General features: G+C 45.2%; 1 protein-coding gene and 1 pseudogene across 1 annotated transcript; both read left to right on the forward strand.

Annotated features, from left to right (window-relative positions):
* The first annotated feature begins 80 nt into the window (after positions 1–80).
* On the forward strand, positions 81–11,991 carry LOC140207103 (uncharacterized). The gene is made up of 2 exons (XM_072275433.1): positions 81–134; positions 10,554–11,991. The coding sequence occupies exon 2, from the start codon at positions 10,707–10,709 to the stop codon at positions 11,703–11,705; it is 999 nt and encodes a 332-aa protein (XP_072131534.1). The 5' UTR covers positions 81–134; positions 10,554–10,706; the 3' UTR covers positions 11,706–11,991.
* Positions 11,992–12,138: 147 nt separating this feature from the next.
* LOC140207097 (uncharacterized) overlaps positions 12,139–26,186 on the forward strand; it is a 31,868-nt pseudogene continuing 17,820 nt past the window's right edge.

Consider the following 26,186-nt stretch of genomic DNA (forward strand, 5'->3'; position numbering starts at 1 on the left):
ATAATGGCACCGTGATTACCCAGAATGCTCTGCACAGTAATTTTCGCCGTCGCTGAAGCGCCGATCGAATACGGGCTGTTCCCGAATATCGCGCATGCGCGCAGTACACAAAGGCCGCGAGAAATCGGCTCCAGGTAAGAGATATTCCCCGGCTGCGGGTGGGGGTTTTCAACACCGTACTCGGGACAGTTGCTGTGAGCTCCGGACACCGTGAGCCGTAATCGCGGGACAGTCCTGTTCTCTTCCCTCTCTCTCAGCCCCACAACCCGTACACGGGCCCCGGGGAGCTTCCGGCTGATGAGGGAATGGGAACCGATGGATCTCTCAGACAGAGCTGAGCTCCAGCTGTCTAAATGCAAGGATTGGGAACTCGGAGAAAGGGAACAAAATCTTTTACATTAGCTGTTAAGAAAATCACCTTTGTTCTGCCTCCAATCACAAACAAGGGAAAATCTGCAGATGCTGGAAATCCAAGCAACACACACAAATTGCTGGAGGAATTCAGCATTAGTACTCTTTTCCATAGATGCTTCCTGGCCTGCTGAGTTCCTCCAGCATCTTGTGTGTGTTGCTTGTTCTACCCCCTCTTGTTCTGGACTTTTCTACCTGTGGGAACATGTTTTGACCCATTCTGTCTGGGTACATAATGATATCAAACACTTTTGTAATGAGCAACAAGTAGCTTTCATATCACAAATGTGCCAGACTACTGCCCTTCCGTTCATATTCATTGGTCATCAGTCACCTGGGGGAGGGTTCAGGGGAAATATTTATGTACAATACAGAAACTGGTATTATCTGTGTGTATTGTGGCAATGCAAAAGTTGCTGGAGAATTTGCAAGTGGGAGGAAGTGGAGTGATATTTGGAAATCTGACTTTTTAAAGTGTCATTTAGCAAGCAAATCAGATATGGACGGTGTGCAAAAGCTGGAGTGAGAAAATCCTTCATCACCCTCTACAGGCCTGCTATGTAGCTTGTGTGAGAGTGCAGATGAACTTGATCAAACCCAGTGGATACCTTATTAACAGTGATTTGCTGGCTGTTAAAATAAATACCTCTCTATTTAAAATTCAGTGTGCACATGTTGTTATCACTGGGCAAAAATTGCACAGCACAAGATTTTTCGGCACACCGATCATTACAAATTAGAGGGGACATTGATGGGAAAGTGGGAAAACTTCCAGTGTCCTTGACACCCTCACTTACAAGATGTGCATCCAGCTGCAGCTTGTAACCCTACACGTTAGGGAGTTGGAGCTGGAAATCGATGAATTCCAGATCATCTGGGATAGATATGACATAAAGAGAGGTGAGTTACACCCAAGGTGCAGGACACAGGAAACTGGAAGGGGAATGAGGTTAAATAGCCATCGCAGAGTACTCGTGTGGCCATCACACACAACAACACTTTAGAAACTGTTAGGGGGGATTACCAAGCAGAGGAATGTCAAAGGGCTGATAGGGGATTCATTAGTTCGGGAATTAAAACTAGCAGAGATCAAATATCCTCGTGGTAAGGCTTGCTAGTGCTAGTGTGTGGTGGTGGGGGGAGGATAAATTAAAGTTTCAGAGGGGATTGGAGTCAGAATGCCAGAACAGATAGCAGAGGGGGCGAATTGAAATGACTTGTATCCTTAATATACATGAGGAGTAGAAATCTTTACATTACTTCTCCATCTAAATGTGCAATATGTAATTTATAATATATCGTTTGTACATGGGACAGTCATTATAACACAGAAGTACAATTGCATCAGTATGAATTAATCAGTCTGATCGCCTGGGGGAAGAAGCTGTCCCGGAACCTGTTGGGCCTGGCTTTTATGCTGCGGTACCGTTTCCTGGATGGTAACAGCTGGAACAGTTTGTGGTTGGGGTGACTCGGGTCCCCAATGATCCTTCGGGCCTTTTTACGCACCTGTCTTTGTAAATGTCCTGAATAATGGAAAGTTCACATCTACAGATGCGCTGGGCTATCCGCACCACTCTCTGCAGGTTCCTGTGATTGAGGGAAGTACAGTTCCCACACCAGGCAGTGATGCAGCCAGTCAGGATGCTCTCAATTGTGCCCCTGTAGAAAGTTCTTAGGATTTGGGACCGATACTAGACTTCCTCAAGCATCTGAGGTGAAAGAGGCGCACAGCCACATATCACACAGCCGGTATGTACAGACCACATGAGATCCTCAGTGGTGTTTATGCCGAGGAATTTAAAGCTGTTCACTCTCTCAACCCCAGATCCATTGATGTCAATAGTGATCAGCCTGTCTCCATTCCTTCTGCTGTACAGCCGTCCCCAACCACCGGGCCGCAAAGCATGTGCTACAGGGCCGGGAGGAAACGATATGAGTCAGCTGCACCTTTCCTCATTCCCTGTCACGCACTGTTGAACTTGAACATTGGGTTGTTAACTGTCCCTTATTTGCTGGGACATCTCGTATATTGGGCTAAGTTGGTTTGTCGCATACGGATTGTCCCATATTTCCCCCGCTAAGGTAGAGTGTTCCTATGAAACGATTCATGCTGAAATGGCGTGAAGCAAAGAAGCAGTTACCATTAATGGGAAAAATTTATGAGCATTCCCAGACCCAAAAATTAACCTACCAAATCATACCAAGTAACATATAAAACCTAAAATAACACTAACATGTACAAATGTAGTAAAAGCAGGAATGATATGATAAGTACACAGCCTATATAAGATGAAAATAATGTATGTACAGTGTATTCAGGAAGATTAAGCCAAAGCCGATTTGCGGGAAAAAAAATCGGCACGTACGCGCATGCACACACAGTGCCAACGCAAGGCTTCATGGTCATTGTAGTCTTTCTCAGGGTAAACACAAGTGACCCATATTTGACTGCTACTTTTGTCCCTTATTTGGGAGTGAGAGAGTCGGCAACCCTAACTGTAAAAGACATGCTGAGGTGAGTTTAACCCTACTCGAACACTACCCACCGCCCTCAGGTCGGCCGGTCCGCAAGAATATTGTCAATATTAAACGGTCCGCGGTGCAAAAAAGGTCGGGGACCCCTGCTGTAGTACACAACCACTTCCTTTGTTTTTGTGACATTGAGGGAGAGGTTGCTTTCTTGACACCCAGACAGGTGTTGTTCAGACAAATTCTTCAGCAATCAAAAGGTTGAGCATGGTGTGATGAATGTGCTGAGCTGTGTATATCACAATGCAGGAAGCATCATTGGAAAACCAGATGAGCTCAGGGCATGGAAACATGATATTGTCGCCATTACTGGGACCTGCTTGCACCCAACGGTCTGAGGGATTTAGAGGAACAAATTTGTAGAGAGATCACAGACCATGCCAAGAAACAAAGGTTGATTCAGTCAGTGATTATAATTTTCCATATACTGACTGGGACTCCCATACTTAAAAGGACTAGATGGGGTAGAGTTTGTCAAACGTGCCCTTAATCAGTACATAGAAGTCCTGATGTCGAGGTGTTCAATAAGCTGTCAGGGAATGATCCAGGGCTGGTGACAGAAATTAGTAATCATAATACTATGAGATTCAAAGTAAGTATGGAAAAAGAGAGGTCTGGACCATGAGTTGAGATTCTAAATTGAAGAAAGGTTAATTTTGACGGTATCAGAAAGGATCTAGAGGAACAGATTTGTAGAGAGATTGCAGACTGTGCCAAGAAACAAATGCTGATGTGATTATAACTTTCCAAATATTGACTGTCTCCCATACTGTAAAAGGTCTAGCTGGGGTAGAGTTTGTCAAATGTGTCCTTAATCAGCATGTAGAATTCCCAACGTAGAAGTGTGCAATAAGCTATTAGGAAATGATCCAGGGCTAGTGACAGAAATTAGTGTATGGGAACACTTGGTGTCTGGTGATCATAATGCCATGAGATTCCAAGTAAATATGGAAAAAGAGAGGTCTGGACCACGGGTTGAGATTCTAAATTGGAGAAAGGTCAATTTTGATGGTATCAGAAAGGATCTGACAAGTGTGGATTGGGACAGGCTGTTTCCTGGCAAAGGAGTACTTGGTAAGTGGGTGTCCTTCAGAAGTGGAATTTTGAATGTGTAGCGTTTGTATGTGCCTGTCAAATTAAAAGTTGAAAGGCAACTGGTGCAGGGAACCTTGGTTTTCTAGAGATATTGAGGCCCCGGATATTTTGTTCCTCTAAATGCCTCAGACTGTTGGGTGCTACCAAGACTCATTAATGACTACAAATCATAATTCAATGCCCTGAGCATATCTGATTTTTTTTTAGTTGTCTTCTGTTAGTTTTAAAAACTTTCCAATAGTTTTTGTTCTATTATTTGCCCTCTCTTTGGCTTTTATGTTGGCTTTGGCTTCTCATTTGTGTCCTCCTGCCTATCCAATGCTTCCACTTCTTTGGGATGTATCGATCACTCAGCTCCTGAATTGCTCCCAGAAACTTCAGCCATTACTGCTTCATCGTCATTCCTACCAGTCTCCCCTTCCAATCAAGTTTGGCCAGCTTCTCTGTCAAAGAAACATGGAAAAGTTCTGTTAAACAGGTCATTCAGCCCATCGAGACAATGCTGAAAATATTTAAACTCTCTAATGCAACATCCCGCACTGGGACCACAGCCCTCCATACCCCTACCATCCAGGTACCCATCCAAACTTCTCTTAAATGGTCAAATTCAGCTGGCACGAGCCACTTGTGCTGGCATCTCATTCCACACTCTCACAACAATTTCAGTGAAGAGTTTTTCCACAGGTTCCCCTTGAATTTTCACCTTCCCCACTTACCCATGACTTCTGGTTGTCATCCCACCCAATCTCTGTGGAAAAAGCTACTTGCATTCACCCTATCTGTACCCTCATAATTGTGTATACTTCCAACAAATCCTCAAAGCAATGTATAATTAATCAGAGTCTTTTTCACATGTATAAGATGATGAGGGGCATTGATCATGTGGATAGCCAGAGACTTTTTCCCAGGGCTCAAATGGCTAACACGAGGGGACACAGATTTAAGGTGCTTGAAAATGTGTACCAAGGGGATGTCAGGGGTAAGTTTTTCCACAGAGAGTGGTGGGTGCATGGAATGCACTGCCAGCGATGGCGGTAGAGGTGGATACAATAGGGTCTTTTAAGAGACTTTTGGATAGGTACATGAAGCTTAGAAAAGTAGAGGTCTACGTGCTAGGGAAATTTTACGCAGCTTCTAGAGTAGGTTACACGGTCGGCACAACTTTGTGGGCTGAAGGCTCTGTAATATGTTGTAGATTTCTATGTTCTATGTCAAACAGCGAAACAAGATTGGCTGTTCTCCAATCCTCTGGTACCTCCTCCTGTCACCAACGATGATTTAATTATCTCTGCTAGGGGCCCTGACAATTTCTACACTTACCTCCCGTAGGGTCCGAGGGAGCACCTTGTCATGCCCTGGAGATTTATCCACCCTAATCTGCCTCATGATAGCAAACATCTCCTCTTCTTCAATCTGTACAGGGTCCACAATGTTAATGCTGTTTCCCACACTTCGATAGACTCCGTGTCCATCGCCTGAGTAATAGAGATGATCTTCCCCATCTGCTTTGGTTTCAAACATGAATTACCATTCTGGTCTTCCAGAGGACCAACTTTGTCCCTTGCAATACATTTGATCTTAATCTATCTCTAGAATCCTTGAGGGTTATCCTTCATCTTTTCTGTGAGGGCAACCTCATGCCTTATTTAGACATCCTGATTTATTTCCTATGTGTTTCCTTGCATTTCTTATACTCCATAAGAACCTGCCTGCCTTTCCCTGTTATGCAACTCCATTTTGTGCTTCACCAGGGTCTCAATATCTCTTGAAAACCAAGGATCCCTACAGTTTCTAATCTTTACCTTTTATTCTGACAAGCACATACTCGCTTTCTACTTCCAAAATTTTGCTTTGAAGGCCTCAATTTACCAAGCACACCTTTGCCATAAAGCAGCCTGTCCCAGTCCACAGTTGCCAGATCCCAGTGTCATAATTCCAGGTGTTGATCCATGCCTTGAACACATCCGCCTTTCCTACGCTGCTCCTGGTATTGAAATATACAGGACTCAGCATATTCACTGCACCATGCTCAACTTTTTCATTCCTGACTTTGTCTGAGGACTGAACAACATCTGTCTCCACAACCCCTCCACTATCTGTTCTGTTATTCAGGCTCCCATTCCCCCTGTCAACTTTAGTTTAGTCATAGTCATACTTTATTGATCCCGGGGGAAATTGGTTTTTGTTACAGTTGCACCATAAATAATAAATAGTAATGGAAATAGTAATAGTAATATTACTATTAGTAAATAGTAATAGTCATAGAAATAATAATAGTAATAGAATAGTAATAGAAAATAGAAATAAATAGTTAAATAGTAATATGTAAATTATGCCAGTAAATTATAAGTCCAGGACCAGCCTATTGGCTCAGGGTGTCTGACCCTCCAAGGGAGGAGTTGTAAAGTTTGATGGCCACAGGCAGGAATGACTTCCTATGACGCTCTGTGCTGCATCTCGGTGGAATGAGTCTCTGGCTGAATGTACTCCTGTGCCCACCCAGTACATTATGTAGTGGAATGGATACATTGACCAAGATGGCATGCAACTTAGACAGCATCCTCTTTTTAACCCCCCACCCCTACCCCCACCTCCCACCATGCAGCTCTATCACCCCTTTGGCTTTCATCTCTCAGATCAATAAAAAGGGGGTGCATACCAATTGGATGAGACACTGGTTTTGGGAGAAGCTGGAGTGTGGTAGCAGATGGTTGCCTCTCTGACCAGAGGCCTGTGACTAGTGGTGTGCCACAGGGATCAGTGCTGGATCTGTTGTTGTTTGTCATCCATATCAGTAATCTGGATGATAACGTGGTTAGCTGGATCAGCAAATTTATGGATGAAACCAAGACTGGGGATTCAGTGGACTGCGAGAAGACTATCATGGCTTGCAGTGCGAACTGGACCAGCTGGAAAAATGGCTTGAGAAATGGAAAAAAGAATTTAATGCAGACAAGTGCGAGGTGTTGAACTTTGGTAGGATCTGCAAGTGTAGGTTTTACACAGTGACTGGTAGGGCACTGAGGAGTGTTGTAGAAGAAAGGGATCTTGGAATACAGGTCTATATTTCACTGACACTGGTGTCACAGGTGGATACGGACGGAAAGAAAGATTTTGGCACATTGGCATTCATAAACCAAAGTACTGAATACAGGAGATGGATGTTGTCTTGACCTTGTACAAGACAATGGTGAGGCCTAATTTGAAGTATTGTGTGCATTTTTGGTCACCAATCTGCAGGAAAGATGTAAAAGAGTATGAAAGATTTCGCAGAAAATTTGCAAGTATGTTGCCAGGTCTGGAGGACTTGGGTTACAAGGAGAGATTGAACAGGTCAGGACTTTATTCCTTGGAATGTAGAAGATTAATGTGAGATTTGATGGAGGTATACCACAATTATGAGTGTTATAGACAATAGGTGCAAGAGTAGGCCATTCAGCCCTTCGAGCCAGCACCACCATTCACCGTGATCATGGCTGATCATCCACAATCAGTACCCTTTTCCTGCCTTCTCCCCATATCCCTTCACTCCGCTATTTTTAAGAGCTCTATCTAACTCTTTCTTGAAAGAATCCAGAGCATTGGCCTCCACTGCCTTCTGAAGCAGAGCATTCTACAAAGCCACAACCCTCGGTGTGAAAAAGTTTTTCCTCAACTCCGTTCTAAATTGTCTACCCCTTATTCTTAAACTGTGGCCTCTGGTTCTGGACTCCCCCAACATCGGGAACATGTTTCCTGCCTCTAGCGTGTTTAATCCCTTAATAATCTTATATGTTTTGATCAGATCCCCTCTCATCCTTCTAAATTCCAGTGTATACAACCCCAATCGCTCCAATCTTTCAACATATGACAGTACCCCCCATCCCGGGAATTAACCTTGTGAACCTACCCTGCACTCCCTCAATAGTTATAATGTCCTTTCTCAAATTTGGAGACCAAAACTGTACACAATACTCCAGGTGTGGTCTCACCAGGGCCCTGTACAACTGCAGAAGGACCTCTTTGCTCCTATACTCAACTCCCCTTGTTATGAAGGCCAACATGCCATTAGCTTTCTTCACTGCCTGCTGTACCTGCATGCTTACTTTCATTGACTGACGAACAAGGACACCTAGATCTCGTTGTACTTCCCCTTTTCCTAACTTGACACCATTCAGATAGTAATCTGCCTTCCTGTTCTTGCCACCAAAGTGGATAACCTCACATTTATCCACATTAAACTGCATTGCCATGCATCTGCCCACTCACCCAACCTGTCCAAGTCACCCTGCATTCTCATAACCTCCTCCTCACATTTCACACTGCCACCCAGCTTTGTGTCATCTGCAAATTTGCTAATGTTACTTTTAATCCCTTCATCTAAATCATTAATGTATATTGTAAATAGCTGTGGTCCCAGCACCGAGCCTTGCGGTACCCCACTAGTCACTGCCTGCCATTCTGAAAAGGACCCATTAATCCCTACTCTTTGGTTCCTGTCTGCCAACCAATTTTCTATCCATGTCAGTACCCTACCCTCAATACAATTTTCTGTAATTTTGCACACTAACCTCCTATGTGGGACCTTATCAAAGGCTTTCTGAAAGTCCAGTTACACTACATCTACTGGCTTTCCCATGTCCATTTTCATAGTTACATTCTCAAAAAATTCCAGAAGCTTAGTCAAGCATGATTTCCCCTTCGTAAATCCATGCTGACTCAGACCCATCCTGCTGCTGCTATCCAAATATGCCGCTATTTCATCTTTTATAACTGATTCCAGCATCTTCCCCACCACTGATGTCAGACTAACTGGTCTATAATTGCCTGTTTTCTCTCTCCCTCCTTCCTTAAAAAGTGGGATAACATTAGCTACCCTCCAATCCGCAGGAACTGATCCTGAATCTATAGAACATTGGAAAATTATTACCAATGCATCCACAATTTCCAGAGCCACCTCCTTAAGTACCCTGGGATGCAGACCATCAGGCCCTGGGGATTTATCAGCCTTCAGTCCCATCAGTTTACACAACACCATTTTCTGCCTGATGCAGATTTCCTATAGATAGGGTTATTGCAAGCTGGCTTTTACACTGAGATTGGATGGGACGACAACCAGAGACCATGCGTTAGATTAGATTATGAGAACACTCAGTCCTCTTTTATTGTCATTTAGAAATGCATACATGCATTAAGAAATGATACAATGTTTCTCCAGAGTGATATCACAGAAAACAGGACAAACCAAAGACTAACACTGACAGAACCACATAATTATAACATATAGTTACAGCAGTGCAAAGCAATGCCATAGTTTGATGAGGAACAAACCATGGGCACGGTAAATAAATTCTCAAAAGTCCCCGAGTCCCTGAAAGCAGGCGGCAAAAGGGAGAAACTCCCTGCCATAAACCTCCAGGCACCGTCAACTTGCCGATGCCTTGGAAGCAGCCGACCACAGCCGACACTGAGTCCATCCGTCCGAAAACTTTGAGCTTCCGACCCGCCTCTCCGATACAGCCTCCCGAACGCCTTCGACCTCGCCCTGGCCACTGAAACACACAGAGCCGAGGACTTCGGGGCCTTCTGCTCCGTAGATTCCGGTTACCACACAGTAGCAGCGGCAGCGAAGCGGGCATTTCAGAAGTTTTCCAGATGTTTCTCCGTACTCTCACGTCCGTCTCCATCAAATCAGAATTGTGCACGGTCCCCTACTTGACAGATAACAGCCATCACCACCGAAGTGGCCACACACTGCCGTCACGCCGCCATCTTCTCCTCCCCACATTGTAGGGTTAGGGGTAAAAGGTGAAACATTGAGGGGAACGTGAGGGAAAACTTCTTCACACAGACGGTCATCCGGGTGTGGAATGAGCAGCCAGCTCAAGTGGTGCATGCGAGCTCAATTTCAACATTTAAGAGGTTTGTATAGGTACCTGGATGGTAGGGGTACAGGAGTAGATAGTTTAAATAGTTCAGTAAAAACTAGATGGGCCAAAGGGCCTGTTTCTGTGTTGTCCTTTTCTGTGACTCTGTGACAAGAACCTTAGATAATACTAACAGTCCCTCGGATTCATTTTAACAGCTGTGCAGACCAACCATACATCTGAGTAGGAGATACTTACATGGCATTAAAACAGCAGCACTTTAAATTAACAGAACATAAAAGAAAATCCCAGCTGCACGTCAACAAAGGCTATTTGTGTGAGAGTGTTTCAGTTACTGTGGGGCCAGGAACCCATGCAGCCTCAGTGGGAACAGGGAGTAATACCAATGGAGAGAGTCAAACTGAGCCAGGTGACAGATTGGAGATGGCAGAAATGCCCCGTTCTTATAGCGACAGGAAGAGCATCAGAGAGTTTGATGGGTATTCCAGATACCAGCACTGTGCCCAGTTACAAGATAATTTCTCTCTCCAACTTGGGTTGAACCTCACTGTAACAGTGTGATGTCAGATCACACTTTGGCAAACAATAGTGATCTCATCTGAAATGTTGTCCTTCACCCATTGATGGATTTTGTAAATCTTTTTACAGCTTAAAAAACGACGAGGAATTTGTCTGCGAATTCAAACACAACACACCAGTTTTGCTGTCTCTGTCTTTGTATTTAAGAAGTGGAGCAAGGGATTCAATCGACCATCCTTCCTGCTCGCACTGTGGGGAGGGATTCACTCGGTCGTTTGACTAATGGCTCACCAGCAAGTTCACACTGGGGAAAGGCCATTCATCTGCTCAGACTGTGGGAAGGGATTCACTAAATCATCTCACCTACTGAGTCACCAGTCAGTTCACAATGCAGTGAGGGATTTCACCTGCTCAGTCTGTGGGAAGAGATTCACTCAGTCATCCAACCTACAGAGACACCATCGAGTTCACACTGGGGAGAAGCCGTTCACCTGCTCAGACTGTGGAAAGGAATTCACTCGATCATCTAACCTACAGAGTCACCAGCGAGTTCACACTGGGGAGAAGCTGTTCACCTGCTCAGACTGTGGGAAAGGATTCACACAGGCATCTCACCTACTAAGACACCAGTCAGTTCACAAAGGGGAGAGGCCGTTCACCTGTTCAGACTGTGGGAAGACATTCACTCAGTTATCCAACCTACAGAGTCACCAACGAGTTCACACTGGGGAGAAGCCATTCACCTGCTCAGACTGTGGAAAGGGATTCACTCAGTCATCCACCCTATTGGCACACCAGTCAGTTCACACTGGGGAGTGGAGGTTCACCTGCTCAGAATGTGGGAAAGGATTCACTCAGTCATCTGAGCTACTGGCACACCAGTCAGTTCACACCGGGGAGTGGCCATTCACCTGCTCAGACTGTGGGAAAGGCTTCATTCGGTCATCTGATCTGCGGGCACATCAGCGAGTTCACACCGGGGAGAGGCCGTTCACCTGCTCAGACTGTGGGAAGACATTCACTCATGCATCCAACCTACAAAGACACCAGCGAGTTCACACTGGGGAGAGGCTGTTCACTTGCTCAGTCTGTGGGAAGAGATTCTCTCGGTCATCCAACCTACAAAGACACCTGCGAGTTCACACTGGGGAGAGGCTGTTCACTTGCTCAGTCTGTGGGAAGAGATTCTCTCGGTCATCCAACCTACAAAGACACCAGCGAGTTCACACTGGAGAGAGGCCGATCACTTTGGGAAGAGATTCTCTCAGTCATCTCAGCTGAATGTGTATCATTGAGTTCACACTGGGGAGAGGCCGTTCACCTGCTGTGAATGTGGGAAGGGATTCACTCAGTAATCTAAACTTGTGATACACTACCGGGTTCACACTATGGAGAAGGTTTCAATAAGCTGCATGCTGGATATTTGTCAACACAAAATAATCTGCAGATGCTGGGGTCAAAGCAACACCCACAACGCGCTGGAGGAACTCAGCAGGTCGGGCAGCATCCATGGAAAAGATCGGCCGACGTTTCGGGCCGGAACCCTTCATCAGGACTGTAGAGGGAAGGGGCAGAAGCCCTATAAAGAAGGTGGGGGGAGGGTGGGAAAGCGAAGGCTGGTAGGTTCCAGGTGAAAAACCAGTAAGGGGAAAGATAAAGGGGTGGGGAAGGGGAAGCAGGGATGGGATAGGCAGGAAAGGTGAGGAAGGAATAGGGGAAAACACAATGGATAGTGGAAGGAGGTGGAACCATGAGGGAGGTGGTGGGCAGCTGTGGGAAGGGGCAGAGTGACATAGGGATAGAGGAAAGGAGGAGGACGGAATTATAGGAAGTTGGAGGATTCTATGTTCGTACCAAGGGGCTGGAGACTACCTAGACGTTATATGAGGTGTTACTCCTCCAACCTGAGTTTAGCCTCATCATGGCAGTAGAGGAGGCCATATATGGACATATCTGAATGGGAGTGAGAAGCAGAGTTGAGGTGGGTGGCTACTGGGAGATCCTGTCTGTTGTTGTCCCAGTCCACAGTTGCCAGATCCTAGTGTCATAATTGCAGGTGTTGATCGATGTACTGAACAGATCAGCTTTTCCTACGCTGCTCCTTATATTGAAATATACAGGGCTCAGCATATTCACTGCACCATGCTCAACGTTTTCATTCCTGACTTTGTCTGAGGAATGAGCAACATCTATCTCCACAACTCCTTCACTATCTGTTCTGTTATTCAGGCTCCCATTCTCCCTGCAACTTCAGTTTAACCCCCCTACCCCCACCTCCCACCGTGCAGCTCTGTCACCCCTTTGGCTGTCATCTCCCAGATCAATAAAAAGGAGGTGCATACCAGATACAGGTAAATAGGAACAAATGGGGTACTTATGAAATACAGGAAATTCAAGTGAACACTTACGAAAGAAATAAAAGAAGGCATGAAGTTGTCCCAGCAGACAAGGTGAAGGAGAATCCTCAGGGATTCTGCAGATATGTTAAGAGCAAAAAGACTGCACGGGAAAAAAAATAGTCCTCTGGAAGATCAGAATGGTAATCCATATGAGGAGACAAAATAGATGGGGGAGAATTTAAATATTATTTTTGCATCTGTATTTACTCAGGAGATGGTCACAGAGTCTTATAGAGGTGAGGCAAAGCAGGATCAACTTCATGGACCCTGTACAGGTAACAGAAGTGGAGGTGTTTGCTGCCTTAAGGCAAATTAACGTAGATAAATCCCCAGGGTTTGACAAGTTGTTCCCTGGGACTCTGCGGAAGACAAGTGCAGAAACTGTCGGGGCCCAAGCACAGATATTTAAATCATTCTCAGTGACAGGTGATGGACTGGAGGATTGAAGGATAGCCAATGTTGTTCCACTGTTCAAAAAAGGCTCTAAAAATAAACGAGGAAATCTTACATTGGTGAGCTTGACATCAGTAGTGGGAAAGTTATTGGAACATATGTGCAGAAACCGTATATATAAGTATTTGAATAGATGTGTTCTGATTAAGGATAGGCAGCATGGCTTTGTGCATGGTAGGTCATGTCTAACCAATCTTATAGAGTCTCTCGAGAATGTTATCAGGAAAGTGGATGAAGGCAAGACAGTGAAGTTAAAGTCTCATATGGGAGGTTGGTCAAGAAGATTCAGTCAGTCAGCACTCAAGATCAGATAGTAAACTGAATGAGACACTGGTTTTGGGAGAAGCCAGAGTGTGGTAGCAGATGGTTGCCTCTCTGACCAGAGGACTGTGACTAGTGGTGTGCCACAGGGATCAGTGCTGGATCTGTTGTTGTTTGTCATCTGTTTCAGATATCGGGATGATAACATGGTTAGCTGGATCAGCAGATTTATGGATGAAACCAAGACTGGGGATTCAGCGGACTGCGGGAAGACTATCACGGCTTGCAGTGTGAACTGGACCAGCTGGAAAAATGGCTTGAGAAATGGAAAAAAGAATTTAATGCAGACAAGTGCGAAGTATTGTACTTTGGTAGGACCTACCAGTGTAGGTCTTACACAGTGACTGGTAGGGCACTGAGGAGTGTTGTTGAAGAAAGGGATCTGGGAATGCAGGTCTATATTTCACTGACACTGGTGTCACAGGTGGATAGGGACGGAAAGAAAGATTTTGGCACATTGGCCTTCATAAACCAATGTACTGAGTACAGGAGATGGATGTTATGTTGATGTTGTACAAGACATTGGTGAGACCTAATTTGTAGTATTGTGTGCAGTTTTGGTCACCAACCTACAGGAAAGATGTAAAAGAGTTTGAAAGAGTTCAGAGAAAATTCACAACGATGTTGTCAGGTCTGGAGGACTTGGGTTATAAGGAAAGATTGAACAGGTCAGGACTTTATTCCTTGGAACATCGAAGATTGAGGGGAGATTTGCTGGAGGTAAACCACAATTAAGAGGGGTATAGATAGGGTAAATGCAAGCTGGCTTTTACCACTGAGATTGGGTAGGACTATAACCAGAGGCCATGGGTTAAGGGTGAAAGGTGAAATGTTAAGGGGAAAATGAGGGGAAACTTCTTAACACAGACGGTCATCTGGGTGTGGAGAGAGCAGCCAGCACAAATGGTGCATGCGAGCTCGATTGCAACATGTTAAGGGTTTGTATAGGTACCTGGATGGTAGGGGTATGGGAGTAGAAAGTTTAAATAGCTTGGCACCAACTAGATGGGCCAAAGAGTCTGTTTCTGTGTTGTACTTTTCAATGACTCTGACAAGAACCTTAAATAATACTAATATTCACTCTAATTCCTTTTAACAGCTGTGCAGACCAACCATACATCTGAGTAGGAGATATTTACATGGCGTTAAAACTGTGGCACTTTAAATTAATAGTACATACAAGAAAATCCCAGCTGCACGTCAACAAGGGCTATTTGTGTGAGAATGTTTCAGTTACTGGGGCCAGGAACCGATGCAGCTCAGTGGGAACAGGGAATAATACCAATGGAGAGAGTCAAACTGAGCCAGGTGACAGATTGGAGATGGCAGAAATGCCCCATTCCTATAGAGACAGGAAGAGCATAAGAGAGTTTGATGGTCATTTCAGATACCAGCACTGTGCCCAGTTAGAAGATGATTTCTCTCTCCAACTTGGGTTGAACCTCACTGTAACAGTGTGATGTCAGTTCACGCATTAGCGACTGAAGTGATCTCATCTGAAATGTTGTCCTTCAGCCATTGATGGATTTTGTAAATCTTTTTACAGGTTAAAAATGACTAGAAATTTGTCTCCGGGAATCTCGAACACAGCACGCCAGTTTTGCTGCCTTTGGCCAGATATTTAAGAAGTGGAGCAAGGGATTCACTCGATCATCCTTCCTGCTCAGACTGTGGGGAGGGATTCACTCGATCATCTGACCAACTGGCACGTCCGTCAGTTTACATAGGGGAGAGGCCATTCCCCTGCTCAGACTGTGGGAATGGATTCACTCGTTCATCTCAACTGAAGGTACATCAGTAAGTTCACACTGAGCAAGGCCATTTGCCTGTTCTGTGCGTGAGAAGGGATTCAGTTGGTCTTCCAACCTGTGGACACACCAGTCAGTTCTAACTGGGCAAAGGCTGGTCATCTGCTGAATTTGTGGGGAAGGATTCACTTCGGTCATCTGACCTAATGGCACACGAGCGAGTTCACACCGGGGAGCAGCCGTTCACCTGCTCAGACTGTGGAAAGGGATTCACTAAGTCATCCACCCTATAGAGTCATCAGCGAGTTCACACTGGAGAGAGGCCGTTCACCTGCTCAGACTGTGGGAAGGGATTCACTCAGTCATCTGGACTATTGGTACCCCAGCGTGTTCACACTGGAGAGAGAACGTTCACCTGCTCGGACTGTGGAAAGGGATTCACTTTATTACATCACCTACAGAGTCACCAGCGAGTTCATACTGGAAAGAGGCCGTTCACCTGCTCAGACTGTGGGAAGGGATTCACTCAGTCATTGGGACTGCTGGCACACCAGCGAGTTCACACTGGGGAGAAGCCGTTCACCTGCTCAGACTGTGGGAAGGGATTCACTCGTTCATCTGATCTGCTGGCACACCAGCGAGTTCACACTGGGGAGAAGCCGATCACCTGCCCATACTGTGGGAAAGGATTCACTTTATTACCTGACCTATGGAGACACCAGTCGGTTCACACCGGGGAGAGGCCGTTCACCTGCTCAGTCTGTGGGAAGACATTTGCCCAGTCATCCGACCTACAGAGTCACCAACGAGTTCACACTGGGGAGAAGCCGTTCACCTGCTCAGTCTGTGGGAAAGGATTCACTCAAGTCATCCACCCTACAGAGACACCAGCGAGTTCACACTGGGGAGAGGCCATTCACCTGCTCAGACTGCGGGAAGACATTCAGTCAACCCACCTACAGAGTCACCAGAGAGTTCACACTGGGGAGAGGCCGTTCACCTGCTCTCATTGTGGGAAGGGATTCACTCAGTCATCTAACCTTGTGGCACACTACCGGGTTCACACTGGGAGGAAGTTTCAATAAGCTTCATGCTGGATATTTGTCCATCACTGTCGCTGAATGCAATTTCGAGAGTGACTGTTGGTGCTGAACTCTGCAATTATTGCTGCTGCTCACCACACCCAGTTCTGCACCCTGGTCACTGGACATGGGAGGAGTTTCTTCTGCTGCATATTCACCTTTAATGGGACTGGAGTTGAACATTCTGGATCTGAGACATATAAATCAGTTCTATTTTAAACTCTGTCTTCGGTACTTAGTGAATTTATGACACACTTAGTGTACAGTAGAGAGTCAACTCAGGCCGGCTGGACCCTGCCAGTGATTCTGTTCCATGACAGTCCTTTAAATTCCACCCCTGTGGTTCCCCTCTCGCTCTCCCTGTGCTGATGGGTTCCAAACAGTCACCACTGTGTGGGTGAAGAGGTTTCCCTTGAATTTTCTGCAGACTGAAGAAGTCAAGCTGACTGCAGTTCTGTCTGAGATGTTCTTCGCCCCTCTAACCTCTGGACTGAGGAAGAATGACATTGGTAGTTAACCTCCTTAATCATGACTCATTTCCACATTATGGGTCATTTTCCCTGCTTCTAAAGGGTTGTTAGAAAACACCACTGTCCTTTAAAGACTGAAAGCAGAATGGGAAACCATTAGTTGGATGTTCAATGGAGCAGGGTCAGAAACCAGAGGCGGGTCTGCACGGGGCAGAGTTTGGGGCTCTGGACGATGGTCAGGGTAAGAACGTATGATGAGGAGAAGGGAATCAGCAGCGGGGTGTGGCAACGAAGGACAGAGTCGCAACATTTGGAAGCTGACAGAGAAAATTTTTCTGTTTTCTGACTGATGACACAAACAATATCTGTGGTGAGGTGCTCCACTGGTCAAGAAAAATGTGTGTTTGGAATGGTTATATCTATTGGGGGAGCTATTCCTGCTTGTTTATCCTGTAATATTTGAATGGTATTGTGGATTGTCCTCTCTGAAATAATGTATTGATTATCATATAATTTGTAAGATTTTGACTGTAAAACTGGATCAGGCTCGAATTTATGGTGCTGTAATGAAGTGATGGAGGGCATTCATGAGTTTGTATTTCAACGCAAGGTTTTGGTGAATGATATTTGCCACTTGATTATACCTTTGTAATTAATCAGATTGAGTTCAACTGCTGCAGGATCCTGAGATGTGTTGGATTGTGTCTGGTTTCTCTTGGCATTTTCTGCATTTACTGCCTTGTTTGTGTGTATTTCATGTATTTTTGTTTTTTTTTCCTTTTGTTAACCACCTTGTCCTGTATTTCTGGAAGGAACCCCTGTGTTTCTGGGAAGAGGTCTCCAACTCTCAGTCAGGTGCTCGATGCTTCCTTGTCACCATCTCGTCTGCTCAGATCGTTGGGATGTCTCCCATGGAGGGTCATACTCATTCAGCTGGTTAATGTTTTCTTCCATAGTGATGATTCATTTATCTGAATTAGTATCTCATTGAAGTTTTCTGGTCTGTATTTCTTATCACGATGGCATAGACACACCTGGAGTGCTGAATCCCGTTCATTTTTGATGAAAATATATACGTAGAAGTTTTATCTGACTGTTGTGTGATTTTTTTTTTTCATGTGTGTGATTCCCCTTCCTCCTCCTGTCCAAGGTAGTGTTAACCTAAGTGGGTCTGAGTGTAAATAGTCTTTTCTAAAGCTGTCATTTCAGTTCTTTATCTTTGTTAATTTTCCTGATTGCAATGGGACCAAGATATATTTTATATTAAAAAAAAGTCAATGTCGATATTGATGAAAGTGTTTATTGCCTTTGTTGTATTTGTTAACTATTGAGCTCTGTTTGGCAGGTTATTTTTATGCCTTGAACTAAATTTTGTCAAAGGTTTTCCCTATTTAGATATGTCGGTATCAAGAGTCCTGATGAAGGGTCTTGGCCCGAAATGTTGATTGCCATCCATAGATGCTGCCTGACATGCTAAGCTCCTCCAGCACTTTGTGTGTAGTTCTCTAGATTTCTCACATCTGCAGGTCCTCTTGTTTCCCAGATACTTACATCTTTCTTGAAAGAACAAGCCAAGAACAAGCCGGTAGTGGGGTTGTGTGGCTCTGTTGGTAAAATATTAAATAAAATCATTAGAAAGAGGTGGCATAAAGTCAGAAGGTGTAGAATCTGTGGGTACAATTAAGGAACAGCAAATGTAAAAAATATCCCTGATGGGAATTGTATGGAGACCTCCAAACAGTAGTAAGTATATGATCCACAAATTACAATGGGAGATAGAAAATGCATGCGAAAAGGGCAATATTACAACAGTCATGGGGGATTGTCATGCAGGTGATTAGGACAATTAGGATGGTGTTGGTCTCAAGAGGAGGAATTCCTAGAATGCCAACAAGATGCTTTTTTAGAGCAGCTGGTGTTTGAGCCCACTTGGGGATCAGCTATTCTGGATTGGGTGTTGTAATGAAGCGGAATTAATTCGGTCACTTAAGTTCAAAGAACGCTTAGGGGCAGTGATCTTTATATGATCAAATTCACCCTGACATTAGAGAAGGAGAAGCTAAAGTCAGGTGTGGAATAAAGAGAATTACAGAGGCCTGAGAGCAGAATTGGTCAAAATTGATTTAAAAAGAACACGGGCAGGGATGAAAACAGAGCAGCAATGGCTGGAATTTCTGAAAGCAATGTGCAAGGCACAGGATAGACACATCAGAGAGAGGAAGTAGTATTCTGAAGGTGAGGTGACAAAACCGTGGCTGATAAGAGAAATCAAACATAAAAACCAAAGAGAGAGCATAGAGCAAAAATTACTCTATGAGAAGATTGGGATTGTGTAAAATTGCGTTACTCGGGAGAAGTTTCTTGGGAAACAGAGATGGTCTGAAGGTAAATAGATCACCTGGATCAGATGGTGAACACCCCAGAGATCTGAAAGAAGTGGCTGAAGGGATGTGGAGGCATCAGCAATCATCTTTCCAGATCTTACCCCAACTACCCGAAATCTCCTCTCCTCACCCACCCTCCCAACTCCAGTCCTGTCCCCGCTTGCAGGGCAACAGTCTGCCGGTGTTTGCCCCCCAATGTGGTGAATCGCCACCACCGTGGGCTCAGACATTTCCACAGATGAGCCCCTCCTGTCCCCACCGGGACAAACATCCTGTCCGCCCCCTCTCTCACCGTCTTCATCCTCTCCCTCCCCGGGGAACCGGCATCAAACCGACGGGCCGAGCGGTCTCCTCCTACCTCTCAGCGATACATCAGACTCCGGCCGCAGGAGACGCTTCACAAACGCCCCAACTTCCCTCGGAGGGAAATGGAAATAAATCAGAAAGCGGACATTTACTTTGGGATTTGTTCCGCTCTCATGTGGAGTGTGACACTCGGACAGGCGACGGAGTCAGCGGGGTAACGCCCTCTCGGCCGGTCCGCCACCACTATTGGTTGTAACCAGTGATTGACATCGCCTCGGGCCAATGAATACAGCGCAGCGGACGTGCGGGGTGGTGGGGTCTCGTGGTCGGTAGCTCAGCCGTTAAACCGCCTCAGCGCGAGCAGAGCCGCGCGTGTGTGACGTCAGATACGCGCGAAGGGAAACCATGTGTGACGTCAAGCGGGTCCGCTTGCATTTGAAAGCACCTGAATGGACGTTTCTTATGATTTCAGTGGGACAACAACATTAATCACGGGTTTCATCACTGAATCCAGTGTTGTGAGATGTAAAGTCCCCTGTTATGTGTCCGGCTGTGCCGTGTTGTTGGTGGAGTGGGCAGCGTGGTGTTTGTCTCGATTCGGGTCACAACACCAGAATTGCCAGCGGGGTCCACACACAGTGTATTAGTGACCAGAAAACCTCCCGTCCCTGCAGTCTCTGTCTCCTGGTAAACTCAACACCCCGACAATGTGGATCATAGATACCCCTTCCTCTCAGAGTCAGGGGATCATTCAGACAGCTGATCAAAGAGAGGAATTATATTTATTGGTCATTAAAGTTCACCCAGATTCGTTTGGACGGATTTGATGTGGAGTTCGGGGGTCACAGTGAAAGGGCCGGACGGCCGAACTCTCCCCGTTGTCCAAACATCCTTCCGGGTGAGGCGACCCTTCACCTGTGAATCTTCCGGGGTCGCCCGTTGTGTCCGCTGCTCCCGATGCGGCTCCTCTACACCGGTGACACCGGCTCCTCCGCAGTTGTGCGGGGTCGGGTTGTTTTTTCGGGGGGATCGATGTTATTGTTCCCTTTTGTGGGAGGGGTGGGTTTTGGGGGTTGATGATCGGGATCCTTTTTATACGGAGTTGGGGTGGGAGTTTGATTTTTTTCTCTCTGAACGACTTTCATGTTCTTTGTTTGTTTCGTGACTCTCTGGAGGAGAAGAAAAAAAACTCAGAGTTGTTAATGGATACTTGCTTTGATAATAAATTAACCTTTGAACTATCTGCTCCGAGCGGGACTTCCCGGTGTCCAAACATTTTCATTCCGATTCCCATTCCCGTTCCGACGTGTCAACCCATCGCCTCCTCTTGTGCCAAGATGAGGCCACCCTCAGGGTCCAGGATCAGCGCCTCATATTCCGTCTGAGTACCCTCCAACCTGATGGCATGAATATCGATTTCTCCTTCCGGTGAACAAATCTCCCCCTCACTCCTCCCTCCCACTCCCTGACTTCCTCTCTGACTCACATCTCCTCTCATCTTAAATGTATTAGACATTTCAACCCCAGGAAAAATATATCGTCGGTCTACTCTATCTCTACCTCTCGTAATCTTATAAACGTCTATCCAGTCTCAACCCAGCCTGCGCCGCTCTGGAGAAAACAGCACAAGTTTGTCCAACCTCTCGTTATAGTTTATGCCCTCTAATCCAGACAGCATCCTGGCAAACCTCCTCTGCGCCCTCGACAAAGTCACATACGAGTTATCAGCGAAAGTGACCTGTCACAGGAATACCGTTTTACAGGTGTTACCACACAACATACCCAGGCAAGGGTTAACACAAGCGGTCCCCCAAGATATTCCAAAATCCACTCCTATGGATTATACGAAGTGATAGCCACACACATTCGTTGTGGTTCCGCGTACTGATGATCAACTCACTCTTGTGGGCATAGGAGAGTTCCGAGCCTCAGCTGCGACAAACTGAAGCTATCAGCTTTTTCTTTTTCTTTCTCTCTCTCTCTCTCTCTCTATCTCTCTCTCTCTCTCTCTATCTCTCTCTCTCTCTATCTCTATCTCTCTCTCTCTCTTTCTTTAGACTGGCCGACTGCCTGTCTGCAGATCGCTCTCTCTCTCTTATGGTTAAATCCACAGTCAGCGCCGTCAGCCTGTGACTGACGTCATAGTCCCGCCTCCTCACTCCGGCGCTCTTAAAGACACAGTCACAGTCCGACCGCAGGCTCGCAACAGCCGCAACACAACTTCCCGACTTTTCAACTCAGTGCTTCAACTAATAAAGACAACCACGCCATTTGCCTTCTTAACCACCCGATCAATCTGTGCAGTCTCTTTCAGGGAGGGATGAACTTGGAGTCTAAGATCCCTCTGATCATCAACACTGTTCAGCGTTTTGCAATTTACAGTGTACTGTCTCATACATTCGACCAACCGAGCAGCCAAGATGATCATCAGTAATCAAATCTCACTGAGATTTCTCAGGTCCTGTTGAATTTATTGCCAAGTGCACAAGTACGGGAAGGTGCAGGTACAGAGAAACACTGACTTGTGGCAGCATCACAGGCAAGTACATGCAGATAACACACCGAACACAAAATATACGATGCTCTGTCAGTAACAATCTATAAATACGTTTTATGTCATTAACAATATATAAAATACATTGTGTCGTGATCAATATTAAAATGTGCATCTTGTGTCAATAACAGACTTGGAAATGTTGAATTTGGTTCCTGTCTCCATTCCTCCTGTAGTCCACTACCTTTGTTTTTGTCACCATGAGGGAGAGGTTGTTTTCTTGACACCACTGTGTCGGGGTGATGACTTCTTCTCTGTAGGCTGCCTCGTTATTATTTGAGATTAGGCCAATCAATGTGGTGTCGTCAGCGAATTTAATTAGCAGATTGGAGCTGTGGGTGTCTACACAAGTCATGGGTGCACAGAGAGTGAAGGAGACAACCCTGTGGGGTATGTGTGCTGAGGGTCAGAGAGACAGAGGTGAGGGAACCCACTCTTACCACCTGCCGGCGATCTGACAGGAAGTCCAGGATCCAGCTACACAAGGCAGGGTGAAGGCCGAGGTTTCTGAGCTTCTTGTCGATACTTCACGACTTCGTATGGCTACTGCTCTGCCCATGACTGCAAGGAACTGCAGAGAGCTTTGGAGAGCAGAGAACATCAGAGAAACAAGCCTCCCCTCCATGGACTCTTCCTACACTTCCCCTGTCTCGGAAAAGCAGGCCGTGTACTCAAAGATCCTCACAACCTGGACATTCTTGCTGCAAACCCTCTCCCCCATCGGGGAAGAGATACAAAAGCCTTAAAACGCGTACCACCAGGCTCAAGGACGGCTTCCTGTCTGTGGTTATAAACTGAATGAATGGTCTCCAGTCCGATAAAATGGACTCGACCTCACAATGTAACTCGACGTGACCCTGCACCATATGTCTATCTGCACTGCACTTTCTCTGCAGCCATAATGCTTTGTTACATTTATTGTTTTGTCGTCTATCAGCTCAATGTACCATGGTAGTGTATTGATCTGTGTGGATGGTATGTCAGGCAAGATTTTCACTGTCGCTCAGTACGTGATAAGAGTTAACAAATTCCCCATTTTAATTGTGTGGAAATGTTAGATAGACTGAGCTTCTGCTTTGGAACTTCAGAGGGAAACTTAACTGAACTGAGGAACACAAATAAATAGAAAAGGCTTCAGTCTCGCATTACGATCTGCGGTAACTGGGAGTGTAACGTGGATGAAATTGCCGGAGAGACAGAGTCACTGGTAGATACAAAGCAGCTTCTTTATTCGACACAACAAGGTACTGTGGGCATCCTATGGACGGAGACGCTTTCCGCAGAAAGGTCTGCTAGTTGAATGTGGGCTCGATATTTATATGCTAAACACAAAGGCAATCGCTACTTAAGAGTTATAGACAATACTTATAAGGGTACGTCCACACTACGCCGGATAATTTTGAAAACGAAGCTTTTTCTCTTCGTTTTGTCCTCCAGTCCACACTGAAGCGGTGTTTTCAGCCCCCGAAAACGGAGATTTTCGAAAACACTCTCCAGAGTGAATAAATCTGAAAACGCTTAATATCCGGCGTAGTGTGTACGGGGTAAACGGAGATATTTTAAAACGCTGTCATGACAGCACCGCAACAGCAATGCTTTTTTCTGCTTCTGCTTGGTACTGCGCAAGCTGTTATAACGCGCAGCCGGTGTGAACGGCGTGAGAGTTAAATTGTAAAGTGATCTTTTTTGACTATTTAAAAACGCTGTCATGACGTGCCGGAACAGATGTTCGTTGTTTTAACAACGAAGTGAAGAAGTGAATAAGTATACTCACTTCGCCCTGTTTTCTGTCCTTGCTTGTATGAAGGTGGTTTACCTATTTATGCAAGTACTCCTCTGACAATAGATGTGTAACAGCCTAATGTAACATTGTATGGAAATACAAGATAACGCTGATGCAGACGTTTTATACATTTAACAAGGTGCTTTATTAATGCAACAGAGTTAGTCAGTTTTTCAATGTTCGTCGTCAGCTGGGTCATACTGTCCGTGAACTCCCTGTCGGTTGCCTCCATACGCTCCAGTATTTGTTTTTTTTTAAAGTTTTAAGTCCTCCTGCACGACAGCCAAGAGCAATTCAATTAAAGGTTTTCTACTCTGTAACTGGACAAACGCGCACTAAGTATATCGTTTCCTCTTCGCTTGTTTTCTGTGTGTCCTGCGCATGCCCAGTAGGAGGAGATTCACCCAAATATCCGCCTAATGTGGACGGAGATATTTTGAAAAACGCTTAGTGTGGACGCCTGTCGTTTTTCCTCGAAACCGGCGTTTTCAAAATTATCCAGCGTAGTGTAGACGTTTGAAGCTACATACAAACATCACACTTTCGGATTTTATCCTTTCCTTCCGACGCCAACATGTCTGGGTTGGCATCCACAGCCTTTAGGAATGTAAGTTAAGTCTACGATATATTTATTTGGCATTTCCCGTGCTAACATAGAAGATAATTAATATTTATAATGTATAGGTGATACTGCCTTCGAAACTACAGCATTAGGTCAAACTACCAGAAGTATCTGGTATTCACAACTTTTAGGAAGCCCATTGTGGTGGACTCAATCCACAGTCCTTTGTCAAACAGTTAAAATAAAAGTCTGGTGGCCAAAGTCACTTAAGTGTTAACAAATCATCTACCCAAAAGAAATCCAGTCTAACAACTGGGATCAGGTGACCGGTGGTGGGTCTCCCATACCAATTACCAGAATCAGGTTTAATAGCACCGGCATATCTCATGACATTCATTGTCTCCGAGGCAGCAGTAGAACCTAGTTCCAACAATAGATTTTAACAACTATGAATTACAATGATATACATATTAAATAGTTAAATTATATAAGTAGTGCAAAAATAAAAATAAAAAATGTAATTAACATTTAATTGTGTGGAAATTCTGGAGCAAAACTTAACTAAACTGTACACATTTATGAGAAGCTCAGAAAAATAGAGAAAAGGCTAAATTCTCATGTCTCATATATCTCATATACCCAGAAATATTGCCTGCACTTTGGCAGGTCAAAACAGTGGAATAGACCACAAGACCATAAAATATTGGAGCAGAAGTAGGCCATTCGGCCCATCGAGTCTGCTCCGCCATTCAACCACGAGCTGATCCAATTCTTCCAGTCATTCCCACTCCCCTGTCTTCACCCCATACTCTTTGATGTGCTGGCTAATCAAGAACCTATCTATCTCTGCCTTAAATACACCAAATGACTTGGCCTCCACAGCCGCTCATGGTAACAAATTCCACAAATTTACCACCCTCTGACAAAAGTAATTTCTCCACATCTCTGTTCTAAATAGACGTCCTTCAATCCTGAAGTCATGCCCTCTAGTCCTAGAATCCCATACCATGGGAAATAACTTTGCCATTTCTAATCTGTTCAGGCCTTTTTACATTCGGAATGTTTCTATGAAATCGCCCCTCATTCTCCTGAACTCCAGGGAATACAGCCCAAGAACTGCCAGACTTCCCTCATATGGTAACCCTTTCATTCCTGGAATCATTCTTGTGAACCTTCTCTGAACCCTCTCCAATGTCAGTATATCATTTGTAACCTCGTTTAGTCTAGTACGATTGAGGGGTGATATCCCGTGCCCGGCCAAACCTTACAACTCTCGTTTGGGTGGATGCTGTGCAATGTGTCCCCTGTTTCAAATCAGTACCCCGTAATAACAAGTCACACACAGTATGCGGTTAAATAATTAATACTTTATAACTTTTACTTGAACTATGGGGTCAGTAGAGAACCAAAATATAAAATAAAAAGGCACCACTATGTCTTTATACAGTTTGTGCACATCGTTGGAGCTCATGCAATAACCTCGGTCCACTATTCGATCTCCTCCAAACTCTGCCAGGTCCCCAGTCCCCGCTCAGGGTTCGCTCCGATCGCCAGGTCACAACATCTCTTTGGGTGCGTCTCTCTTCTTCCCCATGGCGCATTCTGGCCAAATCCCATGCAAACAACAGCTTCAGATACACAAGAAAGAATAACATCTCTCCCATTGGCTAACAAATGAATACAAGTCCCGATATCACTAA

This window comes from Mobula birostris, chromosome 13 (genome assembly GCF_030028105.1).
Source record: "Mobula birostris isolate sMobBir1 chromosome 13, sMobBir1.hap1, whole genome shotgun sequence".
Lineage (NCBI taxonomy): Eukaryota > Metazoa > Chordata > Chondrichthyes > Myliobatiformes > Myliobatidae > Mobula > Mobula birostris.

Excerpts from the sequence above, each read along its gene's own strand:
- LOC140207103 (XM_072275433.1), top strand. The coding sequence starts at position 10,707 with ATGGCTCACCAGCAAGTTCACACTGGGGAAAGGCCATTCATCTGCTCA.